Raw genomic sequence first — 16,087 nt, 5'->3', positions numbered from 1 at the left:
ATCATAAGGAGTTTATTCAAATATTGAAAAGTTAGGTAAATTTAAAAAAAGGAACTTTAAGGTCCAGGGCTACAACAAAAAATAAAATAGTAGGGCAACAGCGAGAGTGGATTAATCCAGAAACATCTCTGAGGTCATCAGTACTATTTTTTTTAAATTATTTTGTGTAATAATGTGTTCTTTTCTGTAGCTAATTTATAAATAAGGTTTGTAATATATATTTGCTACAGCTAAAGTAATACAACATTTAATCACTTTATACAAGCAGTGCTATAAAATAATTCAACATTTTGAAAAGTGGTATATGGGAAAGTAAAGCTACATTTTGTTAAAGGTGGTTCTTTTGGGGGCATGTCCTGTCATAAAGTGGTAATCCACATGCCACTGGAATCTTGCAGAGAATAGGCGACCAAAAGGAAGTAGCAGCTTTTACTGTTGAAGACCACACAGTTATCAGGTCACTCCTACCCCAAACACACAAACCCTCACAGCGCTGTTTACCCAAAAGGAAATCCTGTGTCATTTTGGGCAGATGACCTGTTATGTTTATAATTTGTATGATATTATCTTTTGATGTCACGCTCTGTACTAATAAAGTCTTTTTTTTTTCTTTTCCTCCATTGTCAAAGCACATAGGTAGTAGCAATAGGGTTTAAGGACAGAATAGAGAAATAATAGCACATACTTTACTAACATCATCAAATAGAAACAAAGCTTAGTTTAAGGGTGCTTTCTAGAGTCTCTAGATTAATCGTTTAGGTGATGCCAATGTATCAAGATTTTCTCATTTGTAAGTGACAAAAGAAAAAAGAAAAGAAAAGAAACCTAAAATTCGGCTTGTGCAATAAAAGAGATTTATTGGCTAATAGACCTTAATGTCCAAAGTTGTGGATATGGCTTCCATTAATGGGCTGCTGCAGGGCTGCAGCTGATGTAACCAGGGCTGGGTTTGTACTATTTCTCCAGTCACCTTCCATGGTGTTAGTTTTAACTCATAAAAGGAAGCTGTCAGCTCTCCTTTTGTGGTAGCAAAATAGAAAGGGATAAAATATACAGCAGTCTATGCTATACCAAATAATGAGGTAGCACTAAAAACACACTACGCTAATAAACTAAACTTGCCTTTCTACCTGCCAAGCCAGATTCCTCTCCTCAGACTGCCCTTCCCAGGACTGAGACCACGGTCTGCTCCCTGCCAGCCCAATGTCTCAGCGATTTCACCTCTGCAGTCGTTCCCAACTACTGACTTCTTGCCTTCCGCTTTCTCCCCCAACCCCAACACATCCCAAAGCCCGCAGATTCACCTGGTACTGCTGAGCTGACCGCTCCTCTCTTCACATAACCTTCCTGAGCTCTCCACCGCATACTAACTAAAGCATCCAAGATGGACCAGGTGGCACCAAGATTTAGTCTCAGCCTCTTCCTCACACAGGTCCTGCACACATACTCCACGCACCCAGATTGAGTGAGGGTCCCCAAACACCCTCCCTACAGCCCAACCATGTGCATCTTCCCCAAAACCTGCCGCCACTCCCTCACTTCTCAGAAGCAGCTCTTTGCCCACCTTGGTCAGAGGACTGCACTTCCTGGATCCCCACAGGCTCTAACAGCCCAGAGTCTATCTGCATCATCGCAGGTCCTGTGTCCTCCTTATCACCCTTTCTATACTGTGACCTTCTAAAAGCAACAAACACCTTCTCTAGGATGGGAGTTAAGGAGGCAGCCTGCAGTCAAGAAATAATTATGGTTAGAATTTCTTTAACCACTTGATCAAAAAACAAAGACTCACATGGCAAGGGCAAGGGAGAATTGCTCCAAAAGTCTTCTCCTGGAAAGTAACAACAGAGTTCATAAAATGTGTCCTGCGCTTTGAAAACATGTTACTCAAATTTCATAAGAAATAGACCATAGCACTCAAGGGGGGGGGGGGGGGGGGGGGGGGCGGGGCGCGGAGAAAGAACTTCAGTGACTAAAAAGAAACAAGATATCCTTTAAGAGTTCCTTTTAAGGGACTTCCCCACTATTAATTATTTTATAACCACGGATCAAATAGCACAGTCACACCTCACAACTGAAAGGTGAGATGCATTGTATGTTGACTTGATAACACTGTACAGTCAATAAAAAGGCGGAAAACCGAAAGGACCGGCCAAGGGAACGACAGGATAGACTCGGCCAGCCCTACAACCGAGTTCACATTCCGAGAATGTACAAAACACATCGGCCTTCAACATATTTCCAAATTTTTACACGATGTTTCATTAAAAAGGGAAAACTAGGGCTTCCCTGGTGGCGCAGTGGTTGAGAGTCCGCCTGCCGATGCAGGGGACACGGGTTCGTGCCCCGGTCCGGGAAGATCCCACATCGCGCGGAGCGGCTGGGCCCGTGAGCCATGGCCACTGAGCCTGCGCGTCCGGAGCCTGTGCTCCGCAACGGGAGAGGCCACAACAGTGAGAGGCCCGTGTACCGCAAAAGAAAAAAAAAAAAAGGGAAAACTGAAGCAGAATTCAAATAATGCAGAAACCTCCACCTCTTGAAAGCTCTGCATCTACAGCTCACTTTAAAACTACTCTGTCTAATCACGTCCATCACTGTCAGATTTGAAGCTACCAATCTCGGAGTCAGGAAAGAATGTCTTTGGACTAACTCAGGTGGGAAAGGGGATTATGTGCCTTGAAAACTTTCAAAACAGGAACCTAAAGCACAATGGCTCCAGAGGGAAGGCTGACTCGGAGCCACAGAAGCTGCTGGAGAAATGTTCTGATCAGCATTCATTAACCAAAGAACAGCCCCTGCCCAAAGATCATTAAAAAACACTTCAGGATGCAAACTATCTTGAGCTGTGAACATCCCAAGTTGCAAACTCCGTAAGAAAAGTGGGCACAGTGGTGACTGTTCCACTGCCCAGTGGCACTCAAGTTCAAGTTCAAACAGCTGTAAACACTAAATATATGTTGGGGTGGGGGAGGGGGTGGGGGTGGTGACGAACTGACCTGGTGTCCTCCTTTATAACCCCAGTCTCCAACCAACACTTGCATTTGAAGAAGCATAATTAAGTGCTGGGACACTGGGATCTAACAGTGCAGCTTTGGGCAAGGCCTCAATTTCCCCCATGCCTTAGTTTCCCCATCTGTAAAGAGAGGAATCTCCTCCATTTCATGGATTTCTTTAAAGAAAATAAATTCTCAGACCTGTGTTCCTGGCCGTGGCAGCGGCTACCTACCCCAACATTCATTTTCTCCTTCCTCATTAGTTCCAAAGGCTACCATGGTACGTTTTAAAAACAAATTTTAGGAATGTTACACATTTGGGACTTCCCTGGCGGTCCAGTGGTTAAGACTCCGCGCTTCCACTGCAGGGAGCACGGGTTCGATCCCTGGTCGGGCAATTAAGATCCCGTGTGCCGCTAGGCATAGCCAAAGAAAAAAAAGAAGTTACACATTAAAACTACTGAAATACCGTTGTTTGGTTATTTGTGTTCAGTAAGAACAAAAGCATGATTTGTGTGGATAAGGGACTGAGGACAAAAAGAGTCTCTTTCTCAATTCATGGGGCAATTCAGCTTCAATTTTTAAATATACAAAATATCCATTAAATAGTATGTCATTTCTTAATTAAGTATTGCCAGGACCAAGGTAAGGGAAACACAACTTCCCCTCACTTCCGACTTGGGTTTCTGAAATACTGGGTTAGTGATGATGCACAATTTCCTAGAACGCTAAGGAAACATCCACTGAAAAACATCTGTCCTTATTAATGAAACAGAAAGAAGTGACCTATGGAAATTCAAAATGGAACTCATGTTAAAGACAAAAACAACAACAGGGACGGTAGCCAAGCATGCTTCTACTGTGAATATACCTCTGCAAAATGCCAAGGTGCCTCAAGCTCATTCTCAAAAGGAGGAACATGGTTTAGTTTCACTATTAAAAGACTGGTTTCTCACTATTCCAAAAAGGAAATGGAACATCAAGAACTAGGAGACTTTAGCTCTTTTATATTTGGCAATCCAGACACAAAAAACTGCCTATAGTAGATTTTTAAGAACAGTTGAATGTATCTGATTCTATCTATACCCCAAAGTGAAGGGGGCAGTACACATATAAATATGCCTATCTAAAAGAGAAAAAAAGAAACTTGACCAAAAACCTTTGATTCCAGTGTCCCTTCAATACCAGTTTAAAACCAGTCCCCGCTCCGCTGGCAGCTAAACTGGACCTCACCGAATTCTTCCCATCTCCCCCTCTCCATCCCCCTGTGAGTGTAAAACTCTGGTCGTAGCCGCTCACTTCACTTGACTGTCTGCAAGCATGTCTTTTCTGAAGTGGAGAGAAGTGAGTTCTATCCAATATGACGCACACAAATCTTAAAAGACAGAGCGTTTCCCAGCACTATTACGATGAAAGTTAACATTGGCTCCTAACGAAAACCAAATACAAAGTTTGAGAAAGATGTGGGTTTCTTCCTCCAATTTTTGAGTGAATATATGTAAAGTTATTCTTTTGCAAAATACAGTAATAACAATAACTACCTGAATTCGAAAGAACATCGGAGTATCAGAAACAAATGGACACTGTCATCCTAAGCGTCTTGACACATTATTGTTTTCAAAAGTTCCCTAGATCCTCCTTAAATTCCCTCCAGCTTGACAGTCCTCATTCAGTCTTTTGAGAGATTTTTTCCTTAGCAAAGTGAATACCAAAAGGGAGGCATTTTAGATTCTAGAGAGGTTTCTTCTGACTTTTTTCTTTATTATTTGGAAAACTAAGAATTATTGAGAGAAAAAGAGATGAAACCAAAGTACCCTCCAAGACAATGAAGCAATAGGAAAACCCAGATCCTAAGTGATCAGGCAATGGCTTTGCACTTAACAAATCACCTTTGGACCGGCACACTCACTCCCCCCCACAGGAAGAATGAACATTTACCCAAACAATTTAAATGTACACTGGAGCTTCCCTTTTCATAGAATCTATTAATTACTAAACACCTGTCTCAATTCATTATGCCGTTGGGGCCAAATTGACAAATGCGCACCCCAGGTTTCCTCTCATAACTGAGAAAAACAGATCCAATATCTTTTTGAATAAAAAGATTACAAACTATAAAACAGTATGCACAACATAATAACATTTTTAAGTGGGTATACACGTAGAAAAATTTTAAAACGTATGTACCAAAAACGTTAACAATGATTCTCTCTCTACATAATGATTTTCCTCTTCTCTTTCCAGATTTAACAACATAAACTTGACCATATCGTTTTTGTTTGTTAATAGACGTCTCAGCAGGATCCAAACTGCAACCATTTTTTAAATTATAACTGAAAGACTGATGAGTATCAGTATGTATACTAAAGAAATTTTGCCTAAACACCTCTTTAACTCACAACACCATTCAAGGCACAAAAAATTGACATTCTTTAAAATCATTATGGCGAAATACACATCTGGGGTGTTTTCAAAACAAAACATCACACCTAGGTATTATTACAACAGACGAATAAAAATCTTCCCTCTAAAAGAAGAGACGAATCTGAATTGTTTAAGAAAGCTTACACCAAATTGAAAAGGACTTGAAGAGGCTTCCATACAGTTAAGCTATGTGCAAACCACAGTTTCATCTACGTCAATATGCAGCATTTTAAAACCACATAAAAAGGAAAGGAAATTGTTAGCGCAGCCGGCAGTCCTGCAATGAGGCTGCTACTGCTGTAGCTAGCCAAACAGCTCACGCTTCTCTGCAGACTGGGAGCAAGGCGCGCTGAGGCTCAGAGAATATACCCCCAGGTATGTCTTTTTAAATACTTAATATATCCAAATGTCTTTCCATGGAAGGGAAATCTATGATTTTCAGCGCTTAAACCATGTAAGTTGAAAATGCCAGCATGTAATAAGGTTGCTGTGCAAGAAGGCACCAATTATTAAACTCCAAATGGATTCTCACCGTGAACTACGCTGTAATTTTCTTCTTCCTGATGACCTCATCCATCCCTTTCAGAAAGACAGCTTAATTCAGACAAGACTGAATACTGCTTACTTATAGGTAAGCTTAACTATTCAGTAACTCGATTTTATAACTAGATGGATAAAGGCCATTGTTGTAGGTCTTCACGACAGGGCACAACAGGTCTCTACAAACATTACGATAGGTAATTTCAAGAAAATTCCATTGTGACTTCCGTAAAAAAATATCTAATCAGTTTCTCAGCAATGGGCACTCTCAAACAAAGGAGATACTTGAAATCTTTTCTTGATTTTGCTGGAATTCATCTGGGTACCTCAGATGTCCACAGGCTAGTAACTGGTTGAAAAAATACTCATGAAGCACTTAGTTTTCAAATTCATGGTAGAAAACACAGAATGTTATTATAGTACAATTTAACCTCTCCTTGATAAGACCAAAATTTTTAAATAAAGAGATTTGTGTTTCACTGAAATCTAGATGGAGGTTCAAGGAAAGCAACGGCGAGGCACTGCCTGACTCTCAGGCATTATCGAATGAACAGTTACACTGTATTTATTTTTAAATAAATTACCCATGAGTGGCACGTATGGTCAGCTCCAGTTACATAGTATATTCATTGATCAAAACAAATTATTTTCTAATCCTTCTCTTTACCACATATTCATCTATAAAATGAGACTTTATAATTGTATGAGCAAAAGGGGCACTCAGAGAAGCACATAATATGTTAGTTCTCTTATAATGTAGCATTTGCAATACAACAGCATAGGCCAAAATCCTAGCACTTTGTAAAGGAACAGTGAGCAAAGGTGGAGATGAGGGTCCATCTACACCAACACTAGCTTCCGACCCAGAGAACAAAAAAGACGTTTAGAACGCCCAGGTACTAAACAAATGGTTACTATTAAAAGTCAAGTCATAAGGAATTCAATAAAGCCTAGAGTAGACTTCAGACCTGAAGAGCTTCCTTCAGGCATTTAGGATAGGCAGGATTGGAGCTGGGAAGAATAAAGGCAGAGAGTCTAGGGAATGATCAACAAGGTGGGATCCTAGCCTGCTCTAATGAGCCGGGAAACCTTGACCAACACCCAAGTGCTAGACCTCAGTCTCCTCAAATCTGGGGATTGGACCAGATGCTATTAATAAAGGTTCCCTCCATCCTTAGAATCCTACGATCCCCAAATTGTATCACAACGAAAAGTACAAAGGAAGGAAGAGCTCCCAGAACCGTAGAGATCCCACCAACCTAAAGTAGAGAGTTGGGAGGAAGAGAGTGTGGATGATACGGAGGGACTAGGTCACAGGAATTTTGAAAGTAAAGGAGGTTTAGGCTTAAAAGATAGAAGCTAGGTTCGGTTTTTAAATACATGTACTGTAAAATGAAACATCAAAACACATGGAGCCTAAACATCTTTTAGTAGTATTTAGGAAAAAGAATGAATACTTTATTTCTGCTCTTTTACATGAAAATTGCTTAGACTATAGTTCCTCCCAATAGTAAGCACTTAGTAAAGGTTTGCTACTATAATAATAACAAGAAAGACAAATATCATATGATATTGCTTCTATGTGGAATCTAAAAAAAAAAAAAGGTACAAATGAAACCTATTTACAGAACAGATATAGAGTCACAGATGTAGAAAACAAACTTATGGTTACCAAGGGGGAAGGGAAGAGATAGATTTGGAGATTGGGATTGACATACACACACTACCATACATAAAACAGATAACTAATAAGGACCTACTGTATAGCACAGGGCACTCTACTCAGTGCTCTGTAATGACCCATATGGGAAGAGAATTTTAAAATTGTTACTCCAAACAATAATAATAATCAACATCATTATTACTGTTGTTATTATTGAGATAAAGTTTCGAAGTGATTTTGAACATGGCTTCTGAGATCAGACTGTCTGGGTGGGACTCCTGGCTCTATAACTTACCAGCTATATAACCCTGAGTGTTAGCCTTGTGGAGCCTCAGTTTTCTCATCTGTAAGACAGGGATAATAACATCTACGTGATAGAAATAATGAAAGGTTAAATAAGTACGTGTAAAGTACTTGGCATGGTGCCAGACACAAAGTAAGTGCTTGATTACTTTCATTGAGTTTAGTACAGAATGACAATATTCATGGACCTTCAAGTCCTATCTCAGGTACGGAAAGGCGAAGGACGTATACCCTTTAAATGTCACTTTAACTTAGAAAGTTTTATGTACATCTGCCTTGTCCATCCACTTGCATACTGTTTCACCCCAAGAGGTACATAATGGATCATTAAATAATTAGGAGAATTAAGATTCAGAAAGGCTTCTGAAGTTCTTGTTTGTTTTTTAAAAGGATGTTTCAGAGAATGGGCTTGTTTGGCCTTCATAGCCACTGTACTTACTATTTGCTATTTTTACAAGCTACATATCAATTTTTTCTTGCCAGAACACAAAAGCGATCTTCTGATTATTAAAACAAAGGAAGAAAGGTGTTTAAGATGCATGAGGAGGGTGTTTATCAGGAAGTAGCACCAGGAAGAATACCTGTGGCCCAAAGAGCATGAGTTTGACTAGACCAGGTCAAAGGGAATAAATGATACCCAGTTTGGGGCTTCCCTGGTGGCGCAGTGGTTGGGAGTCTGCCTGCCGATGCAGGGGACATGGGTTCGTGCCCCAGTCCGGGAAGATCCCACATGCAGCGGAGAGGCTGGGCCCGTGAGCCATGGCCGTTGAGCCTGCGCGTCCGGAGCCTGTGCTCCGCAACGGGAGAGGCCACAACAGTGAGAGGCCTGTGTACTGCAAAAAAAAAAAAAAAAAAAAAAATGATAGCCAGTTTGTTTTAACTTGCGCTATAAATCACCCAATGTTCCAGATTTGAAGGGAACGTGACAAGATTTTGTCACCATCAGTGATGATCACAACGGTTCTAAGGGCAGGTCTTAAACTTCTAGCCCTGAGTGCTGCAAAACCCACAATGAAAGAAGAAGAAGAAGAAGAAGAAAAAAAAAAAAACCCTCAAGTGTTAAAGTTAGATGTCTTCAAATATCTGTATACATAACTGAGCTTCTCTTTGAGAACGGTGTAACCAATGATCATACATCCTTGCCCTAGAAGCCTTTAAAATACGTTCTTAGTCAAACTTCTCACCAACACTGACATGGAAACATCTATACACGCACTGTTCAAGAGAAATATAAAGCAAACCACAAAGGTACTTTAAAATTACCTCACAGCTACACTTAAAAAAGCAAAAAGAAACAGGCTAAATTAATTTTAATAATATATTTAACCTAATATATCAAAAATATCATTTCAAGATGTGCTCAATATAAAAATTAAAGACATATTTTACTAATTGTTGTACTATTTGCATAAAATAGTACAATTTTACTACTTGCACTATTCTTTGTAATATCTTACACTAAATCTTTAAAACCCAGTGGGTACTTTGCACTTACAGCACACATCAATTTGTACTGGTCACATTTCAAGGGCTTAATGGTCACAGGTGGCTGCAGCCTACCAAACTGGATAGCACAGGTCTGTACCATCACAAATCTAGCGCAACAAGGCAAGACCAGAGTCTAATCCTACAACTTTTTCTGCCAAAAAAAGAAAAATGAAATGAAATTCTCATTGCGAAAATGTTCTAGTGGGTTACACAACAAAAGGCCTACATTTCAGATACAATCTTTCAGATTTTAGTACAATTTTCTGTCCTTCCTCACCTCCCCTAGGTTCCAGCCTAGGTTCCGCTAGCATGAAGAGCTCTGTCAATCTATGAGAACAGAAAGCCAGGAAGCCTCATCGAGAGGCTCTTCAGGCTCAGCCACAACCAAACCTTTTTTGTTTCCTCTCTCTATTTCTCAGAATTTCAGTTCACTTATCTCCTCTGCAAACTACCTTCCAACCCAACTGGTAACAAAAGAGCTATCAGAATGCAAAAGGGTGAAGTCAAAAATATCCTTTCTAGAAGCAACCTACGCGGGATTTCCCAAAATCATAAAATCAGACCATGGAAAACCCAGGCTTCCTCATAATCTAAGATGGTCCCACCAGTCCACACAATCTAGTAAGTTCACCAATACAATTCTAAGAGGCAGAGAGACTGTGACCGTGGTTTTGTGAATGCAATTGTGCTTGAAAAAAATAATATCCAATTTGAATTATTAACCTCCCTTCTCTCCCCTTTCTTTTCTATTTTAACAGATACTTCAGATTTTTTTTTTTTTTTTTTTTTTTGGTGGGGGGACAGCGTCATCTTGAGGGAAAGTAAGGATGACCAACAGTTCTACCTTCTGCCCAGTTTACAGAGACCTGGAGCCGCTCACATATTTTTTTTATTTAGTTTTCCTTGTTGGAATTATTGGAAGTTGTTTTGCAGCCTGGGCTTTCATACAGAAAAACACAAATCACAGGTGTGTGAGCATATACTTAATTAATTTGCTTACAGCCGACTTCCTGCTTACTCTGGCATTACCAGTAAAAATCACTGTCGACTTGGGCGTGGCCCCCTGGAAGCTGAGGATATTCCACTGCCAAGTAACAGCCTGCCTCATCTACATTAATATGTACTTATCAATTATCTTCCTAGCATTTGTTAGCATTGATCGCTGTCTTCAGTTGACATACAGCTGCAAGATTTATCGAATACAAGAACCTGGATTTGCCAAAATGATATCGACTGTTGTATGGTTAATGGTCCTTCTTATAATGGTGCCAAACATGGTAATTCCCATCAAAGACATGAAGGAAAAGCCCAACGTGGGTTGCGTGGAATTCAAAAAGGAGTTTGGAAGAAACTGGCATTTGCTGACAAATTTCATATGCATAGCAATATTCTTCAATTTCTCAGCCATCATCTTAATATCTAACTGCCTTGTCATTCGACAACTCTACAGAAACAAAGATAATGAAAATTATCCAAATGTGAAAAGAGCTCTCATCAATATACTTTTGGTGACTACAGGCTACATCATATGTTTTGTTCCTTATCACATTGTCCGAATCCCATACACCCTCAGCCAGACAGAGGTCATATCTGACTGCTCCACCAGGATTTCACTTTTCAAAGCCAAGGAGGCCACACTGCTGCTGGCTGTGTCCAACCTGTGTTTTGATCCGATCCTGTACTATCACCTCTCAAAAGCTTTCCGCTTAAAGGTCACGGAGACGTTTGCTTCACGTAAGGAGACCAAGGCTCAGAAAGAAAAATCAAGTGGTGAAAACAATGCATAAAATACGGGATTTTTCTCACGCTATCTCTTCCTGCCTTACTGGACAATTGAGTGTACAAAACTGCTGGGAAGGAGGGGAAGAAAGAGCCTCCATAAGTAAAAACACAGGCAGCTAGCAAATGTGGCTTGGTTCACTGAGAAACCCTGTCTCTAAATGCAAGCCAAGCAGTACTCTCGTGGTTGTCGATGCTCCTTAACCCAAACGTTCGTACAAAAAACTAAAACGTCTTGTTGCGCCAACATAAACCCTGCAATATCCTTGTAATCTAAATGACCTCTATGACACAGACTGAAGTATTCACCCGGTATTCATTTAAAGGCCTGGAACTGACTTCCTGATAGAAATATGCAAAATAATCTCCGTGTCAGTTTCCAGAAAGCCCTTCAGCAATGAGATTTAAAGTCCTTTAGATCGCTTAAAAAAAAAAAAAGCCAGCTTATTTGTTACGTGAAACTACCTGGGCTGTGCCTGATTTTGTTTTAATCCATCACTTCAAAAATGGTAAACTTTTAGCTCACTACTCCAATTTTTAATAGCTAATTGTTTCCTACCACAATAGCTTGGAATTCACTTAAGCTTTTTTTTTTAAGCTTAATTTAAAAAGGCTTGGAAATACATGGATAGTTTTTAATGTACTATATATCCTTATATTCTACCTGTAGGCTATAAATAAAGATTTTCTACTGTCAGTAATGACAAATCCAGTGATTTCTTAGTATTATTTTGTAGCAATATGAAATAGACCCCATAACATTTTCAAGGGGGGGTTGTTAAATTATACTAACTGCTAAAACTACTGTTTTGGAACTCACATCAAAGGTATGGAAAAATAGTACCAGTCGCATGGTCTTAAGACAGACAGGCCGACACCACATAGCAAGGCCTTGTTAGAAATGCAGCACGTGCTGGGCTGATGGGTGCCAGCCAGGTCCTGAAGATGAGTCTGACCCCATGTAGGGCCGGCAGTTTAAAGAATGGGTGACTCTACTCTCAGGGTCACAACCCGTTGATCAAATTCTCTCAAATGCCAGTAATGCAGCATGGATTCAATAGTTGGTAATAAATAAAATACTTATTTAGGGAAAAGAAGGCTGAGAAGTTTAGACAAGCATACCTAAGGCTTTGTATCTTTTTTTTTTGTTTCAGTTACAAAAGTCGACATTAAAACAATTGGTAATGCATTTGCGTTAGCTACAATGATTAAGAAACGGTATTCCTCAAACAAAAACAAACACAGAGAACAGAGTGGTGGTCACCAGAGGGGAAGGACTGGGGAGGAGGATGGAACGGGTAAAGGGGATCAACTGTATGGTGACAGAGGGAAACTAAATTTTGGGGGGTGAGCACTCTGTAAGGCAGGGATCCCCAACCCCCAGGCCGAGGACTGTTACTGGTCCGCAGCCTGTCGGGAACCGCACAGCAGGAGGTGAGGGGCGGGCCGGTGAGCGAAGCTTCATCCACCGCTCCCCAGCGCTCCCGTTACCGCCTGAGCAATTCCCCCACCCCATCCGTGGCAAAACTGTCTTCCGTGAAACCGGTCCCCGGTGCCAGAAAGGTTGGGGACCGCGGCTGTAGTGGATATAGAAGTAGACATATAACGTTGTACACGTGAAACATAGAATGTTATCAATCCGCATTACCTCAATAAAAATAAATGATCTCAAAGGATGGGGAAAGAAAAAAAAGAAAAAGAAAGAAAGAAATGGTGTTCCTGGAAGCTAACAAAACAAGTTTGATTCCAGACTCATTTTTTAGCTCTGCACTGAGAACTATTTTCTGAAGCTTGAACCCTAAAGACGACTCCTATCCACAATTTTACAATACATTCTCTGAGTTTGAAGAGAACAATAAAGGAGAAAATGCACTAAAAAGTGCCTCTTACACCTATAACAGGGTAGATACTGGACAAACTCCAGCTAGCTAGTGCTAATGATAGGAACCCCAGTCGGCATCACATATCTAACACGGACAGGGTCTAAGTGACTCACCTGTGGTACAGGCTGGGAGAATGCCTAGACACTAGAACCTGTGCTTGTTGGCAATCTAAGAACATGTTTTTACTGAAGAGCAGATCAAGACATTCATATACGACCATATATGAAACTAGTTTACTTTCCTGAATCTTTTGGTCTAGTCCCCTTTTAGCCTTCTCTCCTTGGCCTTCACTCAGTAGAGCCACATTTGAGAGACAAAGGAGAGGAAAAAAAAAAACTTTTTGTTTTTTTAATCATATTCTTATATTCTCCTCACGTGCATGATGGGCTAGTCGAGTGTTCCCTTTTATTAAGGAAGAGAACCAGACTCACTACAGCATTCCTAACGTCACTGTTCTATTAATATATACTTTTATTTCCCCGTTTTTGATGGCTTATTCTAAATTTCCCGCCCAGGAAAGGAGCTTCTGGACAATTGGTGAGAGAAGGCTGTTAAAAACTTGTACCCGACAACATCAATTTTCTAGCCGTTCTTTTATGATTGCACATTACGGCTGAATTACGTCATAACTCATCGTGAGGCTTATAGTCACATCATTCACGCTCTTTCCTCTAAGGAAGGGGACAGTCTTGAGAATGCTAAGTGCTGGGAACCACTGTGTCACCAAAGGTCACGCGAACAACAGAGGAAAGAAGCCCATGCTTGGGCAGCCCCCTGCTCTCACACCCACACACGGGCGAGGGAGATGTCCAAAGCGCTGCCCGCCCAAGAGAAGAGCACAGAACCCTCAACCAATCTGAACCACTTTCAACTTTTTGCCATATTTCCTTTCCTTCATTTCCCCTGTCCATTTTTTTAAAAAGCTTTTTATTTTGGAATAATCTAAAATTCACAGAAAAGGTATAAAGATAGTATAGAGAGTTCCCACATACTCTTCATCTAGTTTGCCCTAAAGCTAATGCCTTACATACCACGATACATTTGTCAAAACTAGGAAATTAACGCCTGTGCATTATTATTAACTCCAGAGTTCAGCATGGAGGCTTTTTGACTCTATTTTAAAACAAATCACAGACATCATGATAGTTCAGCCATGAATTCTTCAGGATACATCTCTAAAATATCAGGCTACTCTTTTTGGCTGCCCTAAATAAACAGTGAAGTTATTCCATTATGTGGGAAATGAGTGATGCCTACAGGTAGCAGCTGAAAAATATTGATATATTCAGCCAGTGATGAACAAGAAAAAATTGTAGCTACTTTTGATATAGCCCCGGGCATAGAAAAATTAACAAGGGGTTCTCAATTGTAACAAGAAAAAAATATATGGGTGTAGTGATTTTGAAAGTCATTTCGGAGAGTGTTCAAAAATAACCAAAAAATAAAAAATTTAAGAAAATATTTAGCCTAGAGATCAAAACTCCTCAAAGATATCCAGGAAATAACATCATATGTACCTCACAATTACATTTTTTGTTAAAATAATAATAATAATAGTCTTCAATGAAAAAAAAAAGACTCACTGAAATTACACTTAAGATAAAATTCCAGGGAAAAAGATAGTGAACCTAAGAATTAAAAAAAAAAAAAAAATTTACAAATTTTGGCCCCATTTTCACTACAAATATCAAAAAAACGAATCTTGTTTCCCTTCAGAATAAAGCATATCACTTGTTATGACTCAAAACACTAAACTTCCTGGCAACTATTTTCCATATGCTATCCAGTTCTTAGAGTCAACAGGTCAAAATCCAAGTCCATCTCATACACAGACTCTTCTATGAAGCCATTACCGATTTCTCAACCAGATGCTCTCCCCCTTTCCAATAGTTATTCTTTGAGAGTGGAAGAGATGCAGGAATGTCAAACGGTTCTCCTTCCAGTGGACACTTGGGTTTTTACTTAATTACTGCACTTACTTTGGTGCTTGTCATTTTATAGACATTTGTCTCCCTCCTATCTTATTCATCTTTCCTGTGCCCAAAAATTCTTACTCATCTGTATAATACCAAAAGTACCTACCACAACACAGTGCACATAGAGGCTACTCAGTAAATGAGTTTCAAATTGAAGTAGGAAAACACATTCAGACATCATTTGCAGTGACTCAGATGCTCTTGATAAAAGGACATTGACATAGAAAATTCTGTTAAATCTAGCCAGCCAGTAGTAGTATCACACCACTAACTTGGACTACATGAGCACGTAAGCTACATGATGAGAATCAACAACAAAAGAAGTAGTGAAGGCAAAAACTCACCTGCTATCATACGTAGTGCGCAGGCAAGGAGTTGAATAATCAATGGTCAATGACCCTGCAGTGAAATAATCAGGTTGCGAACCGACAAGCTGTGACTTACCAGAGGTATGGGAAAATGGGTTGCATACTGCAGATGTCGTAGGAGGTCATAATTAGACGGAAAAATTAACTCCCTTGGTTTTTCTCTCTTCAACAGCTTCTCACCGTTAACTGGCATTCTTCTGCCCAGGGAAGGGTTAGCATTCTCACAGGACTCTCCAGGCACGGGAGAAAAAATCTAAGTCATGTAAAACAAATGTTGGAGATTGTAAATGAAAGAGAGCAAAACTAAAACACAGAACTTCAAACCCACAAGGCACTCACACCATATCCTTTCCTTATTTAACCAATGAGCAAAATAATAGACTGTGTTAATTTGCACAAGTTTCATATTCAGATCATTAGCATCATCCCCCATCCTGAAGATGAGACAATGACAACCACACACGTAAGAAACGTGCACAGCTACATTTCCTGGAGGACCAGAGATAAAATCAGACTTATAGGTAAGTGTTCTCCTCATAGGGTTACATTTCCTAGAAAAACATATACACAGAAATAATTCACTAATAAAGCTCATGAACAACAGATCTAAAGGTTTTAGTCTGTACCCCAAGCAACACGTGTTTTCATAAAGAGTTAGTTACACATCGAGATC

The 16,087-nt window shown here is 40.0% G+C and overlaps 2 protein-coding genes across 3 annotated transcripts in view; one reads left to right on the top strand and one right to left on the bottom strand.

The window, feature by feature from the left end:
- Positions 1-16,087, bottom strand: part of MED12L (mediator complex subunit 12L) — a 308,272-nt gene that overhangs the window by 192,562 nt on the left and 99,623 nt on the right. The window contains exon 15 of the mRNA XM_065875806.1: positions 15,491-15,667. Within this exon, the coding sequence (XP_065731878.1) occupies positions 15,491-15,667 (177 nt within the window). The remainder of the gene's footprint in view (positions 1-15,490; positions 15,668-16,087) is intronic.
- GPR171 (G protein-coupled receptor 171) lies at positions 5,676-11,428 on the top strand. 2 transcript variants are annotated; one of them, XR_010655839.1, is made up of 3 exons: positions 5,687-5,789; positions 9,828-10,029; positions 10,167-11,428. XR_010655839.1 is itself a non-coding variant. In XM_065876158.1 (2 exons), exon 2 carries the CDS (start codon positions 10,236-10,238, stop codon positions 11,193-11,195), a length of 960 nt encoding a protein of 319 aa, XP_065732230.1. In that variant the 5' UTR covers positions 5,676-5,789; positions 10,167-10,235; the 3' UTR covers positions 11,196-11,428. The 2 variants fall into 2 exon arrangements, 1 of the variants encoding a protein (XP_065732230.1); XM_065876158.1 differs by lacking the exon at positions 9,828-10,029 and having other exon boundaries at positions 5,676-5,789.

Source organism: Phocoena phocoena, chromosome 4 (assembly GCF_963924675.1).
Source record: "Phocoena phocoena chromosome 4, mPhoPho1.1, whole genome shotgun sequence".
In the NCBI taxonomy this organism is placed as follows: Eukaryota; Metazoa; Chordata; class Mammalia; order Artiodactyla; family Phocoenidae; genus Phocoena; species Phocoena phocoena.
The sequence above is the reverse complement of the archived record's forward strand: the minus strand, read 5'-3'. Positions and strand labels throughout refer to the sequence as shown.